Genomic DNA, 17,072 nt, shown 5'->3' on the forward strand with positions numbered 1-17,072 from the left:
AGATTTTAATGTTGTGTCTTTGGAAAGCCGAAGATCATTATAAAGTATACTTTTTGTATGCCTTATTATCAATAACTTAAAAGACAAGGGTCTACAGCTAATAAATTAAATTAAAATAAATTTATACATGCAGGACAAGGTATTGTACATTGGTTTTACTGACTGCTTCCCATTAAAAAAAAACCATTAGAGCAGTATAACTTTGTCATCAACTTGTTTTCTGGCAGTAATACCAAAGAAATTGAGGAATCTTACTCTCTCTCACATCAGTGATATTTCTTGAAAATGTACTATTTAGTCAGTTACTAATGTTTAGTTTGTGATGCATGCATATTCGTCTTTATTTCTGTTTTTGTTAGTGCCTCTTGCATATAATTATGTTTAAAAGTTTAAATAAATAAATTTTGATTAACTGCTGTATGTGTCACTAGTCTAGTAATTGGTTCTTATAAAACCAAGAGTATATAGTTGACACTACATAGAAACTGATTTATGGTACCACTACCACTATGAAAGGACTAGATGTAGTTACTAATAAATTTTTTTAAGTACCCTATCTTGGAAACTGGGACTAGTTTAAAAGGCTCAACCCAAGTTACAACAACACCAAAATAACATAAGCCCATTAGTCATTATCACATACAAAACTAAGCAGAATTTTTCACTTAATAACAAAAATGAGAAAACATATTGCTGCAGGGCCAGGAATCCCCGAAAATGGCCAAGAAAGAATCTTGGCCATTAGATGACATAACCTAAAAACTTGATACTTACGTCCGCTGCATTCAGGATCATAATAAAATGCATGGGATCCGTTTAAAGAGCATCGGCCGGGGGCTGTTTTAGCTGCCAGGCCCCATTCCACACTCGAAACAAAACTGCTATAGCGGAAATTGTTGCTTTTCCCTATTATGATTATGGGCCTATGGCTATGGTAATGTCTTCTGGCTGCTGACACTGACTTTGAAAGGAAACCAAAACGGTTCGGTTTTAGTGTTGATTTCTCGTGTTTTCGGATAAAAAATACCGGATTTTCTTTTAAAAAAGTGGTTTAATTATGCGTAAGTCGATATCAGGCGGTAAATTGGAATTTCGCTGGCAATGGCCAAGCATAAAAAAATCACACACACCACACACACACACGACAGAATTCTCAACTATCAACATCTGATAAAATGGCGCGAAAACGCGTGTTGTTTCAAATGAAGCATTTAATTATCGCAAATTAGAGACAATATCTTGATTAGTGTTTGTATATTGCCGTCGATACTTATGAGAACAAAAATTTTGAATGCAAAACAACTGAAATAACTGTTAGTAAGTGCACATTAAGCACATTTTAAGTGGTTTTTTTAGTTGACCTAAATAAATTTCCACACCACGTTAAAATTCGACCCACACAGCTCAGATAATTTTTTTTTGCTACATAAATCACCGATTTTAGAAACAGTGAAGGTTTTCAACCAAATTGTTTAAATTCATTATCCGCCAGATTAATGGGCCTTTCCAATTTCAATTTATTGCTTTAATAAAGCGATGAATGTACTAATAATTTTCTATTATCTTTCCTGAAAAATCCTATATTTTAAACCCGATTGGCCCGCTATCTTCTGGCAGCTATACGTATCATCTACAGCTATTTTCCATGAGTGCCGAACCTAACGATGATAAAAGGTCTCGTCAGATGGCGCTATAGATCAATTTGCCCTATGGTCCCTGGAATCGTGAAGGCAACCAGTTAACTTTTCTGTTTTTATTTCTGTCATTTCCATGTAAAGTGACTTATGTAGCAATTTAAAGCTACGCAATCGGGACGCTCGCTAGCGAAAATCGGTGGTTATGACATGTAACTTGAGTCTTCATTCAATTTCTTCCAGACGTTAGAATTTCTTGTAAAACATTTACTTTAAAATACTTCAGTTTTAGATTTCACATAAGTGTTTTAGGTAAATATAGGATAAGTATTTCCAAATCTGCGACACCTTTTCCAGTCTCATAATATACTAACAGAGAATATAATAAGCAAATAGAAAACAGAAAATAGTATACAGTGAACGGCAAAAATATGGACCAAATTCAATAAAATTTAAATGAGGGCGTGTTCGAAAAAACGTTTGCATACGTCGATTAATATTGTTGGTTGCACATGGTATCTCATGTAGCCGTGATTAATACCAACTTTCTTATATTAAATAAAACCCTGAATGTACATATACATATGTTACATATTGGGATTCTACACAAAATTATAAACATTTTGATGTATCACATGCCATATTATGTACGTTTACATATTAATCAAACCAGACGTATTTAAAGCAATTTATTTTTAAAAACTTAGCAGAGCGCTTTCGGCGTATAAGCCATCATCAGTGCTAATAATTGTCAGTTAAGCCCAAAAGTTTTCTATGGTGAGACCACATTTGATAGTGTCAAAATTATTCTAAGGAACATACGAATACATTTAAAAACACTTAAGACTATACAGAACAATAAACAGGACAAACAGTATTTAAAAAGGAGGGCACGTTAGTGTATTTCGTGTTTTTCTTTACATTTTATTGTAGTTCTTAGATGGAGAGAAAATATGTACTTTTATTTAACTGTTTCTAAGATAGGCGGTTTAGAAAATTGTTGTGTTTATGAATTTAAGCCTCTAAAACTTATTCTACTAAAAATAGAAAACAACGAATTTCGTTTTTCTATCCTTACTTTTTATTTCTTTTTTTCTGAAAACATATAAAATATGATACATGTCAAAAAATCAGTGTATGTACATACATAAAATTATAAATGAAACTTATCCAAAACATTGCAAAGAGTATTTTCATTAATTTGCACGCTTTCTCTTTATAAACTTTTGATTCTAAATACCCCCAAAGAAAAAAATCCAGGGGTATGAGATCTGGGGATCTCGCAGGCCATTTCGTAGGACCCGTCCTACCAATACACTGTCCGGAAAATACCCCATTCAAATATTCGCGTACCTGACGAACAAAATGGGGTGGGGCACCATCCTGTTAAAACCAAATAGACCTATTTGACATATTAAGCTGATTTGGATTTTAAAAAGAAATTGCGAGAGTTGGAATTAAATCATTTTGAAGAAATTCTAAATATCGGTCTCCGGTAAGAATTTGATCGAAATAAAAAGGTCCAATAATTTTATTATTTAAAATCCCTACCCAAGAGAGAGAGAATTTAGGTTTGTAAAGGCGCATCAGCATCTGAGGCCATTTAGCGCCCTGTACGTTTTTTTTTATATTTTATTATATAGATTTACTTCTTTTAAGAATTCTATTATATTCTTTATATTTTCTTTGTTTGGTTCAAGTATATGTTTTAGGTTAGTGGTGATTGGTAAATTGTGTTTTATTTTAAATATATGCAGTCTATTGCAATGTGCAAAAATATATTTTATGGTGAGAAAATAATCCTTGCAAAAGGGGCATATTGGTTGATTTTCCTTCTTTAAGATATATTCATGAGTGGTTTTAGTGTGGCCTATCAGAGTTCTAAAAATTTTTGATTGGTCTTTTCTGTTTAAATTTACATCTAGGTACGGTGAAGGTTGTATTTTGATTATCTCAAGGAGCTTATTGTCGGTTTCGTCTAAATCTAGTTTGAGTTGAGTTTTTGTATTTTGTTATTTATTTGCAGGAATAGATCTCTGTAGTAAAAGGTATTTGATAGTTTAGAACAAATACCAGTTGGATTTGTTGCCATTTTATCAGCTGTTTCATTTCCGTCTATACCTATGTGACTGGGAATCCAGATAAAACTAATATTTTTACCATTTCTATTGCATTTGATTATTTCATTTTGAATATTTATGAATGATGGGTGTTCACCACTATATCTTTTAAGAGTATGTAATGAGCTGAGTGAGTCTGTAGCAATTAAGAATTTATTGAAAGATGATGTTTTTATGAAAGTGAATTGCTTCTTCAATAGCATGTAACTCTGCTGTAAGTATACTGCTATTTAAATTTATTGCACAACTTTGTGAGAAATATTTTGAAAAAAAAGCTGAGCTGGTATGTGTATTTGTCTTTGATCCGTCTGTAAAAATTATGATATGGTCGGAGTAATTATTCTTAATAATGGTGTAAAATTCATTTCTTATAATTTGGTGATGTGTGGATTCTTTATTGAATTTAGTTAGATTTAAGTTTATATCTATATTAATGTATATCCAGGGTGGAAAGTTATAGTTGGTATGATGGCCTATTTCAGGGAGTTTTATATTATACATTTTGAGTGATTTCATTAGTATTATGTTAGGTGGAATAGTTTGATTGCTTCGAGTATATAAATCTTCTGGTATTTGTATTTGAAAAAAAAATTTATATAATGGATGATTTGGTTGACACCATAATTTGGTTGAATATTTTAAGAGTAGTTGTGTGCGTCTAATGTCGAGAGGGGTGATTCCTGTTATACAATTTAAGCTGGTAATTGGACTAGTTGGAAAAGTTCCAGTACACACTCTAAGACATAGATTTTGTATTGGATTTATTGTATTTATATATGATTTCCTTGCAGATGTATAAACTATACTTCCATAGTCTATTTTTGGTCTAATAATGGTAGTGTATATTTTTAGGAGGGTCTTGTAATCACTCCCCCATTTTGAGTTTGCTAAAATCTTTAGTAGGTTTATATCAGCAGTGCATTTAATTTTTAAGTGTTTAAAATGGTCTTTTCAGGTTATTTGATTGTCGAAAATTAATCCTAAGAATTTGTTTGATATTACATTAGGAATTTCGAAATTTTGTATTTCAATAATGTTTGTCTTAGGGCAGTTTCTTTTTTTACAGAAATGCATTGTATTAGATTTATTTGGTGAGAAAGTGAATCCATTTTTATGTGCCCAAGATATAATGTTATTGATGCTTTTTTGCAATTTTCGTTGACATATTTGACTATCTGAAGATGAGTGATATTTTACTATATCATCAGCGAATATTCTATAATTTATATATGGAGGAATAGCTGATCTTATACTGTTTATAGCTATTATAAATAAGGTTGGGCTGAGTACAGATCCTTGACGAATACCATTTTCTAGTATAAATTTTGAGGAGAGGGTATTTGCTATTCTTACGCAGAAGATTCTGTTTGTCAAGAAATTTTTTATGAAGTTTTGTGGATGCTGTGTATGATTCTTTGATCTAATCTAATTCTCCAGAAAATTCTAGTCTGCGATCAGAATCATCATCTAGGATGAACTTTTCTTTCTTTAATACACGCAAAGTTCTTCGTTGGCTAACACCATTATTTGAGTCTACTTCAGAAGACGAAATATGGCGATTACTAGTATTAGTATCTTCCACTTCTAATAAAATATTCAATCTTGTATTTTTATTAATTTTTCGACGGCCTGGGCGTATACGATTTTTCACTGTCCCTGTTTCTCTCAATTTTCTTTCAATTTTACTTACTGTACTTCTTCTAATGGGCCTTTCTGAATATTGTGCACTAAGCAAATTACAAACTTCTTCTTGAGTTCTTTTTTTTTATCTCCGTATCCAATAAAAATTAAAATTTCAATTCGTTGAGTTTCATTTAACAGAACCATATTTACTTTAAATATGCACTGACACAAGTCATAATTAACAACTTACTTACCATGACAATATACCTTTTATATCTTAAGTAATGCTTGTTTTTTTATTAGATACTGTAACCCTTTTAAGTGCATTTGTTTCATATTTTTTGACATGTATCGTATTTTGTATGTTTTCAGAAAAAAGGAATTAAAACGTTAGAATAGAAAAATAAAATCCGTTTTACTTAATTTTTTGTAGAATAACTTTTAGAGGTTTTTAAATTCATAAAAACAGCAATTTTCAAAACCGCGTATCCTAGAAACAGTTGAATAAAAGTATGGATACATCAAAATGTTTTTAATTTTGTGTTCAAAAATGTAATCACATACGCTGTATGTGATTACATTTTTGTTATTTAAATTTAAAGAAAGTTGGCATTGACTACGGCTATAGACGCAACCAAAAATATTAAATGACGTATGCGAGCGTTTTTTCGAACACGCCCTCATTTATTTTTTTATTGAATTTGTTTCGTATTTTTGCCGTTCACTGTATTATTTAATGAGCATGTAATGACAGCCATTACTCACGACGATGAAGTTGAAGTGCAAATGAAGTTGTAATCATACGAGTAGAGATACTACGTTACTCAGCTCTATTTTATCAAATCAAGAAAAGAAAAGACAGCCAAGAAAAGCAGATCTGCCTTACTCAGGATATGGCATTGACCATCTTTGGATAAGTTTTAAGCATGAGGGGCAAAACATAACTGTGGGAGTAGTTTATAGACCACCAGCAGTGGCATGCTCTGAATTAAAATACTTGCATGACTTAATTCCAGAAGTGATTTGTACCTGTGACGTCTTTATATGTACAGGAGATTTTAATATTAATATTTTAAATAGCACCACTGTAGAATGTAAATTTTTATATAATATTTTTACGACTTTTAATTTGACTCAAATTATTGATAAGCCTGCTAGAATAACACTAAATAGTGAATCTCTAATCGACCTCATCTTTGTAAATAATATTAACTAGTCAAGGATCATGGTGTGATACCCTGTGATCCAATACAGACAGACCATGAGGCTGTATTCTGTACTATAAAATGTGATAAACTGAAGCCGATTAAGACTATGATATATAAAAGAGATTTTACACTGACTAACTCTGAAGTATTTAAATATTATTTAGAGCATCTAGATTGGCGTGAGTTATATAAGACTGACGATGTTAATACTAAAGTAGAAATACTTAATTCTAAACTGTTAGATTTGTTTGATATGCTTTGTCCATTAAAGCTGAGAAAATCTGGAAGTACCAGTCCACCATGGCTAACCCATAATCTAAAAAAAATGATTGAAATGAAACATAAAGCCTTTAAAAAATATATCTCACTAAAAACTGCTTCTAGTAGAACTTATTATATTGATCTAAAAAATAATGTCAATAAGGCTATAAAATTAGAAAAGAAGGCATATTTTTCCAATGAAATAAATACAAGTAAAGGTTCTAGTACAGATTTTTGGAAAAAAGTTGCTAATTGGAGAATTATTAATAATGAATTTACTCCCATTCCAAGTAGCATTAAAGAACCAAATATAATAAATAATTATTTTATAGATAGTACACCTGCTGCATAGGTTGATCCTGTTCTTTTAAAGGATTTTCTCAGCTCATCTATAAATTCTGATCCATTTACATTTAGACTTGTAACAGAACTTGAGGTGCTTAGGGCCTTGAACAGTGTTGGGAGCGGTGCGGTTGGGATAGACGGAGTTTCTATACGCATGTTAAAATCTTGTATTTCGACGTGTCTAGGCCCTCTTGTTAATATTATAAACTCGTCTTTCATGGCTGGCGTTGTTATATGATATCTGGAAAAGGGCTCTCATAATGCCTGTTCCTAAAGTATCCAGCCCAACTTCTGTGGGTGAATTACGCCCAAATAGTATACTGCCAACTCCATCCAAAATAATGGAAAAAATTGTAAAAACCCAAATACTAGATTATCTTCTTCCTAAATGTATAATACCTAAATATCAATTTAGGGCTAACCACAGTTGTGCCACGGCCTTGTTGAAAATAACTAGTGGTATCGCAAGGTCCTTTGATAATGGTCACTGTTGCCCAACAGTGCTCATTGACATGACCAAAGCTTTTGATACTTTAAACACTGATCTTTTAGTAGCTAAATTAAATCATTATAACCTAAAGGCTAATGGATGATTTGGCAGCTATCTGGGAAGTAGGGAACAGGCAGTAAGAATTACAGATGCTGAGGGAGCAGTGAGCATCTCAAGCTGGAGGGTTGTGGGCAGGGGTGTGCCTCAGGGTGGGGCCACTTTTATTTACACTTTTTACATCATATTTGATTCAACACATAAAACACTGTAAATACCATATGTATGCAGACGATTTACAAATCTATAGTTCAACCCCGGCTAATGAGTCCACTGCTTGAACCTTCATTAATGATGACTTGGAGCGTATCTCTCTTTGGGCTAGTCAAAACTCCTTATTTATTAATGAGAAAAAACACAGGCTATATTGTTTTCTAAAAATGAGATAAACGTAGAAACTGCCACAAGTAAAATTAACGATTCTGAAATTAATTGGACTAATCAAGTAAAAAATCTTGGTTTGCACATGGATTGCAGGTTGCAATTTGATGCTTATGTAACTTACGTTTGTCAAAAATCATATCACAAACTCAAAATTCTGTATGAATTCAAAAATGTCTTACCCCTAATTAGTAAAAAAATTCTTACTGAAAGCCTAGTACTTAGTATACCTGCCTACCTTAATATTGTATACGGTCCATTCCTAACTGAAATTAACAAATATAAAATTCAAAAAATACAAAATTCATGTGTGCGGTTTATTAAAGATCTTTCACGCAGGGATCATGTTAGTCAGCATATTTCAGAAATTTATACTTCAAATATGGCAGAGAGAAGATTTGCAAATCTTAACAGTCTAGTATATAAAGTAAAAAATCTTAAAGAGCCTGCTTATTTGTCGGAGTTTTTGATGGGCCGTGGAGATGCCCATTCAGTAGATATTTGCCATAAAAATATTTTTTCTTTTCCTCAGCATCGCACTGAATTTTTTAAATCTTGTTTTGCCTACACAGGGATCTATACTTATAATATCTTGCCTGTGAGTTTTAAGGAAGTAAGTCACACTACTTTTAAGCATAAAGTTAAGGACTATATAAGGGAGAGCAATATATCAAATAATTTATTGTGACACATAATTATTTTACTGAATATATACATATGTATGAATAAATAGGTAGGAATATTAGCAGTCTTAGTTTTAGGTTTAGATATTTAAGCACGGTGGTTATTAAAATACGCGTAGCGGTACTTTCCACCTTTATATGGTATTCTTATTTTATGTCATAAAATAAAGTTTATTTTATTTTATTTTTATTTTTATCTATACCATCATTTGAAAAATTATGGAATGCATTTTTTCAAAAATAGAACTCATAGATTCGTAAATACTTTTAGGCGGGATTTAAATATTTTTATGTCACTTTCAAGCGTCATCGCATTGTAACATGAAAATTGGTTGGATTTATCTCATAGCTGGGTATCATATTATAGTTTTCGCCACGATTACACTTAAATTGCCCATGATATGATCGATTTCGTAGTCATAATCGCAAAATGTGTAAATGCACCTTAAGATATACAGCTTCATGGCCATTTTTGAATCCCGTCTTTGACAGTGACGCTTGTACACGTCATTAGTTGTTGATAAAACCCTAACCTCTAAATCATGTTTTTCTTTTAAAAATTTCTCTTGCGTGTTAAAATACCGTTTTTTTTTTACCAAAACCCATCAGAAGCCACCAACATGTACCTCACACGAACTTTATGCACTACTATAACTATCATTTTATGTGTAACTAATTCTGGTAATGGGCATGGACATAGCCACGACCATGATGACCATTTGGACCCAAATCCTGCTTTTAAGTATTCAAAAGCCGCTAACGAGCATATAAATACCAAAAATGCTCATTCTGAGAGCCCTTTTAAAGTGAAACAGCAATTGGACACTAGTGAAATATGGCTTTATGCCATGGGTTCAACCCTACTTATTAGTGCTGCACCTGTTGTTATATTGTTGTTTGGTAAGTCAATCAATAAATAATATTGCACATATAATGTGTATACAATTAAAAGACATATGGTTTTAAATTCTGTCTTAACATAGTTTCTTTTTCTAGTCCCATTAGACAATACAGACAAGGATGCACCTTTATTAAAAATAATGCTTGCATTTGCATCTGGAGGACTCTTGGGTGATGCATTTTTACATCTTATTCCTCATGCAGCCTTGGCAGTTGCTGAAAATCAAGAGGCACATAGTCACAGCCATAGTCATAGTCATGGTGCTGGGCATGACGATGAGCATGTGCATGATATGTCTGTAAGTTATGTTTATTTTATAATACTGGAATACTGCTGTCAAAGCTTGATTTTTACGGATTTAGGGGAGTGGTTGAAGTCGTACCTGTCTGGCCGCACCCAGAGGGTGGTTGCATCTGGATTTTCGTCAGGGTTAGCACATCTTAAATGTGGTGTACCTCAAGGGTCAGTGTTGGGTCCTATTTTGTTTTTATTATACATTAATGACTTAAGCTCTCTATCACTGCATGGCCTAGTGGTTCAGTTTGCCGATGATACTACAATTCTGTGGCATAACAAAGATCAAAAAGTAAAGTAGTCAGATCTCTCATAGTAGAGGACCTTGACAAAATTAAAGAGTGGTGCATCTGCAATCAGCTTGTATTTGAAATAAGACTTTTGTTCTGGGCTTTAAGTGTAATGTAGAGGGTTTGTTTGATGAGCAGAGCCCACTACATGGTAGGGATTATTGTCGATTTCTCTGCCTCTTCATTGATGAGAGTTTAAGGTTTGACAACCACATTTTGGGCCTCTCTGCTGAACTTTCTTCTGGTTGTTTTGCAGTCAGTGTTGCCAGGCATGAGTTGGGGGGGTTGTTTGCTCGTTCAGTTTATTTCACCTTAATAGACTCTCATATCCGTTATGGGTTACCATTTTGGGGTTTGTGCTCCAAGGGACTCCTTAACATCATTTTTACTATTCAGAAAAAAGCATTAAGGTATCTGTGTGGTGTTGGTCTGAGAGTCTCTTGTAAACCTCTTTTTGTAGCTGAAAGAATTTTAACAGTTTTCTCACTCTTTATATTAGAAAGTGCAGCACTCATACATAAGTCCGTAAGTCCACCATCCTGCACCAGTCATAATACTCGTCAAGTGGACAACTTATCTCTTCCAATCCCTACCTCCTCACTTACGAGAAACTCTCTTATATTTATTAGTCGTTAAATATTTAATCATGTTGTTGGTGAATGTCGAAATTGCAACCAACATTTTTTATAATGTTGTCGAACATATTATACAAAGCTGTGAAGAGACAAAAATATTAAAACAAAAAATAATTAAAAAAATAAAACCTTGGATAACTGCTGCTATTATATGTTCAATAAAAAATAGGGACAAAATGAAAAGAAAATTGAATAAAAATTATAGTTTGGAAAAAGAACAACAATATAAAACATACAGAAACTCATTGGGTAAAATAATAAATAAATGTAAAAATGACTATTACAAAACAAAAATTGAGGAATCTAAGAATAATATGAGCAAAATGTATAAGGTTATAAATGAGGTTACAAATCAAATTACTACTAAAGGAAATGACATAATAAAAATAAAAAATAATAACAAAGAATTTTCAAATAACAAAGACATGGCAAACTTTTGTAATCAGTATTTTATAAATGTAGGAGTAAATATGCAAAACCAAATAAAAAAACCAAAAAAACAATTCAAAATTAATCATAACAGTGTATCTTCAATGTTTCTAAAACCAACTAATAGGAATGAAATAATTAAACATATTTTTTCGTTAAAAAACAATTCAGCACCTGGGATAGATACTATTAGCTCAAAATTTATAAAAAAATTTCATATTTACCTTATTGAACCATTGGTTCACATTATCAACCTAATATTTAAAACAGGAACAGTACCTACTCAATTTAAAGTATCAATAATCACTCCAATATATAAATCAGGTGATAAATGTGAAATAGGTAACTATCGTCCTATAAGTGTGATCAATAATTTTTCCAAGCTCTTCGAGAAATGTTTGAAAGATAGACTTATTGACTATTTACAAAAAAATAACATATTAACACAAAATCAGTTTGGTTTCATTGGGGGGCTCAGCGCATCCGATGCTGTCTGCGAATTAACAAAGCGAGTGAATCAGGCTTTTGATGGTGATAGAAAGTGTTTGGCAGTGTTTCTGGACCTAGCAAGGGCCTTTGACACTGTACCGCATGAGCTTTTGCTAGATACTTTAAGATCTTATGGTATTAGAGGTCCAGTGTCAAGGGTCTTTGAAAGTTACTTGGGGGACAGAAAACAGTCTTTAAAAATAAATAATGAGATTAGTGAACCATCTTATATAAAAATTGGAATTCCACAAGGAACAGTTATTGGACCTATACTCTTTATAACTTATATTAACGCTCTTACCAATCTTAAAATTCATGACGGGTCACTGATATCATATGCAGATGACACGGTTGCGGTGTTTCACGGAATTTCTTGGGGAGACACAAAAAAAACTGCAGAACTTGGTCTAGCAACAGTCAAGAACTGGCTGGATTCTTTTAAATTAAGTCTCAATAGTCAAAAAACAAACTATATTGCATTTTCTATAACAGCTGCTAATCGCCCCAGCTTTCAACAAATTAAACTTGAATTAACTGATATCAAGGAAGTTTCATTTACTAAATATCTGGGTATCATTGTGGATAAACATTTAAAATGGGACCAACACATTCTAAAATTAACACAAAACATCCGTAAACTTATTTATCGATTTCATATTTTGAGAAATATCTTAAATGAAAAACTACTAATTTTAATTTATAAATCCTTGGTTGAGTCCTTGTTAAGGTATGGGGTGATTGTCTGGGGAGGTCTATACAAGAATTGTTTAAAACAACTTAATGTAGTACAAAACTTTATTTTAAAAGTTATATACAAAAAACAAAAAAGATTTCCTACACAACAATTATATTCTGAAGAAATTTTTAATATACGCTCAATTTACATATTGTCAACATGCATTTATACACATAAATCAGAAAAAATCAAGAATTATGTTAGTCATTCCTACACAACCCGAAATAATATAAACAGACACCTAAAAATACCAAACATAAAAAAAACTATAGGGCAACGATTTTTAGGATACTTGTCCCCGAAATTTTATAACATCTTACCAAACAGCTTAAAAAATATAAATAATATTAAAAACTTTAGTAAGGTCTGTAGAAAATTTATTTATTCAAATATAGATAAATTTAATTTTTTTAAATAGTTTTGGGAAGGGAAATTTTATTGGAGAATTTTGGTTTAGTTGTAGATTATGGTTAGTTATATTTTATATTATTACTAAAATTTTGTGATTTCTCAACATACACAAACAGATGTTACAACATCTAGGTGTATGTTAAAAACAATGACTGTTAACTATTATTATTGAATATAATTAAGTTAAAAATTGTTATAATATAAACAAAATGATTAATAAATTTGAATTTGAATTTGAATTTGAATTTGAATGTTCCTTTTTCGATTAGGACTGTTACAGACCTTAAAAAGTTTAGGAGAGAACTAAAGTAATTAATCTTACCAAAAGCTTACTACAGCATTGAAGAATATTTTAACGACTCATTTTAATATTTAAAATTAATTATATATTTGTTGATCAGAAATTTATTTTATAATTTTTTTAATTTTTTTTTTATTATTCTTGTTTTATGTTGGTTCTCGCCTTTTCTTTTGTTCTTTTTTGGTTTTTTCTTTGATTATATAAAATATGCTTCTATGTACAATCAAAATCGATTCTGTATTCTGTTTTTGTCCTGTATCCTGTATAATCAAATAAATTCTTGTATTATAAATTCTAGGATTGGGAAGCTTTTAGCACAAGTTTGTAAACTTAGCAAATAAAGTATATTTTGACTTTGACTATAATAGAAGACAAATCATCAGGTTTTTCAAACTGAAAACACATTTTTAATTGATAATACTGTTAGAAAACACACTTTCATACATATTTGAAACTGAACGGCAATCCGATAGCCGACAGGGTACATTTTTTAACACAGGATTGGATATCTTCCCAAATATTCAATCAAAGGTAATACTAATGATTCTGTCATATAATTAGGTTATATTTGACAATAAATTTTCTTTGGAATACATTTCAATAAGTGAAAAAAGAGTATGTGATTCATAGTAGTTCTGGTTGACCACCATTATGCTTTAAGATGCCTTAATGCTCACATATATGAAGGCCTTGCTTTTAAAGCACATCAATACTTATGATAATTATGGGATAAATGATAATTTAATTAGTCAGAAATTTAATATTGACAGCTTGCAATTAAGGAGAATACATTCTGATATCTGTTTCTTTAAATTAATTCTTAATGGCTCATATTATTGGTATCTCTTGCATTTTATTTTTGTCAAAACTAATTGACTTAGACCTTCACCAATGTTCTTTCTGCATTCCTTTTCATCATGCTAATTATGGTATTTATTTTCTGGTGCTTAATTATGCTGTTTTCTCATTTCTCAGGTCGGTTTATGGGTTCTAGCAGGCATTGTGGCTTTTCTGGTGGTAGAAAAGGGAGTTAGGATCATAAAAGGAAGCCATGGTCACTCTCATACCGCGAAAACACCTAAAAACGACAAAACAAAGAAAAATGACAAGAAATCCCCATCATCAGCAGAAGATATAAAAGTGGCAGGTTATCTAAACCTGGCAGCAGATTTTAGTCACAATTTTACCGACGGTTTGGCCATAGGGTCATCATATATGGCTGGGAATACTGTTGGAATAGTAACTACAATAACCATTTTACTGCACGAGGTACCACATGAAATTGGAGATTTTGCCATTTTACTGCAAAGTGGGGTTTGTAGGCGGAATGCAATGCTTTTGCAGTTTACTACTGCGTTAGGAGCTTTGGCAGGTAAATTATTAACATTTTAAATTTTGTTGTGCATGTGTATGACCTATATTTGGATTTTAGGGACAGCTATTTCTCTTCTGGCTCAAAATAATGCTGGTGCCCTGGCCGCGTCCTGGATTCTTCCGTTTACAGCAGGAGGTTTTATTTATATTGCTTTAGTGTCTGTTATCCCTGAACTGTTAGATGAGGAAAAACCAAGTGTTAAACAGACTCTTTTGCAAATCCTTTTTATGCTATTTGGAGTGGGTATGATGGTTTTAGTGGCTGAATTTGAGTAATTAGGTTCCTTTTGTATTGTATTTTTGTGTGATTACTATATATTGTGAAAATTTAATTGTGTAATAGTAACAATTAAAGCTTTATTTTATAAATTCGTATCTGTTTTATCTCCCAACCTCTCTGAATGTTGTTTGTTGTATTTTTTTTTGTTATTTTAGTCTTAGGGTAACCATTTACGATTTCAATCAATTGAAGAAAAATATATGTTTGTTTTTTATAATACCTGTAAAGCCCCTGTAGATATTTTAATAAAATTTGATATGCATTTTGTATGCATCAAAAGGCATTTTCTGAGGCTCACTGGTTTTTTTTATTTGTACCAGTGACGTTCGTGAAAGGTTTAAACTAAATAATATTATTGTTAAAAAATATAACACACCACTTTTTTTTTGTTTTTGTAATTCTGTTTGTTTAAAAAGAAAATAAATAATTATTAAAAATGTTGAAAATGACTACCCTCTGTCATTATGCAAGAGCCTATATGTCGCCGCATTTGTCGACGAATCCGATAAAAAATTCCAGGAGAATTTTGAATTACGGCACATGAATTATTTATTTATTTACGGAATCCATTTACAAAAGTGTTACATAGCATACCCATGCAAACATATATATTCAGATACAAACATATCTATAAATCAATGAAAGAAGTTAATTAATTAAAGCCCCTATGAAATAATATTCTTTAACTGCCCCTTAAAAGATGTAATCCTAGAGTCAAAAAAGCTTATCTGTCCTGACAGACCATTAGCACTTCGAGCCATTCGTGTAATTGGCTCATTAATACCATAATTGGTATGGTGGAATGGGACTGAAAATATTTCTGATTGTCTATTTAATCTGGAAGGCACCAAGTTTAAAAAGAGACAATAACTCGGGACAATCTATAGTAGCATTTAAAACCTTATGCATAAAACATAAGTCGAGTAAGTAATGTTCTTCGTGACTCTAATGTGGGTAAGTTCAGGTTATCCCTGATCCACTGATAGTAATACTCCTGTCTCCTGTAACCACATCTAAAAGCAGCCACCCTTAAAAATTTATTTTGAGTTTTTTCAATCTGCTTAATGTAGCAGTTATATGACGGGGACCACACAATTGAGCCATACTCCAAGATGGGCCTAACAAGAGAGCAATAAAGTAATCTAAAAGTAAACAAAGACAAATCAGTTGTAGACCGTTGGATAAAACCCAGCATTTTCATTGCCCTACCAGTCACCTGATTGATGTGACTTTTAAAAGACAACCTGGAGTCAATAAATATTCCTAAGTCAGAAACCTCTGTTTTGACACCAATTGCTACATTATTTATTTTATAAAGAAAAGCAATAGGGTTTCTTTGCTTAGAAAAAGTAATCTTATGGCACTTATTAATATTAAGGGACATTTTATTCAAGTGGCACCAATCAAAGAACAAATTAAGGTCTTTTTCCAGGGAGAGAACTTTTTTAGGAGCACAGCATCGGAAAGGGATGTGACAGGCCTAAATAGCTTCACATTATCAGCAAACATTAGCACACGACAATTTTCAAGTTTCCAAACTAAATCAATCAAAAAGAGGCAAAACAAAACAGGGCCTGAGTGAGAGCCCTGTGGCACCCCAGATGGCACCAAAATTTCAGAGGAACATGTACCTCCAAGATTAACAATCTGGGTTCTACCTCTGATGAATCCCGATTTTAATTAATGATTTGATTTCTCTTCGAGTCATCAATATCCAATACCCGAATTCTGTACACCAAAGTTTTTAAATGACCCCATGTGGTAAAATCTAGTAGATTCATCTCTGGTGACCGAGGTGGCCAAAACTGAGGACCGCCTCGGCCTATCCAACGATTTGAATATGTTATGTTTTGTCTAAATAACGACGTTCTAATAAACTAAAATGAGCAGGAGCCCCATCGTGCATAAACCACATTACTCTTCTAACACCTAGAAGTCCTGGAAGTATATTTTGGAGAAAACGAATGTATGTTTCCCCATTCAATCTCTGTAGTAGAAAATGTGGGCCAATAAGGTGGTCTCCAATGATTCCAACCTATACATTTAAAGAAAATTGTTGTTGGTGATAAGCTTGAGCAACTATGGCGTGGGGATTTTCATCTGCCCAAATGTGGTTATTGGATTGTAGTT

The 17,072-nt window shown here is 32.1% G+C and overlaps 2 protein-coding genes across 3 annotated transcripts in view; one reads left to right on the forward strand and one right to left on the reverse strand.

The window, feature by feature from the left end:
* The window catches only part of LOC126743514 (uncharacterized), a 49,259-nt gene extending 48,032 nt beyond the window's left edge, over window positions 1-1,227 (reverse strand). For both annotated transcript variants that reach the window (XM_050450645.1, XM_050450646.1), the window contains exon 1: window positions 775-1,227. The gene's annotated coding sequence lies outside the window, so the exon portion shown is untranslated. The remainder of the gene's footprint in view (window positions 1-774) is intronic.
* An 8,074-nt stretch (window positions 1,228-9,301) lies between these two features.
* LOC126743516 (protein catecholamines up) lies at window positions 9,302-15,031 on the forward strand. Its single transcript, XM_050450649.1, has 4 exons — window positions 9,302-9,702; window positions 9,799-10,001; window positions 14,264-14,660; window positions 14,721-15,031. Exons 1-4 carry the CDS (start codon window positions 9,423-9,425, stop codon window positions 14,936-14,938), a joined length of 1,098 nt encoding a protein of 365 aa, XP_050306606.1. The 5' UTR covers window positions 9,302-9,422; the 3' UTR covers window positions 14,939-15,031.
* The last annotated feature ends 2,041 nt before the right edge of the window (window positions 15,032-17,072 follow it).

Source organism: Anthonomus grandis, chromosome 13 (genome assembly GCF_022605725.1).
Source record: "Anthonomus grandis grandis chromosome 13, icAntGran1.3, whole genome shotgun sequence".
Classification (NCBI taxonomy): domain Eukaryota; kingdom Metazoa; phylum Arthropoda; class Insecta; order Coleoptera; family Curculionidae; genus Anthonomus; species Anthonomus grandis.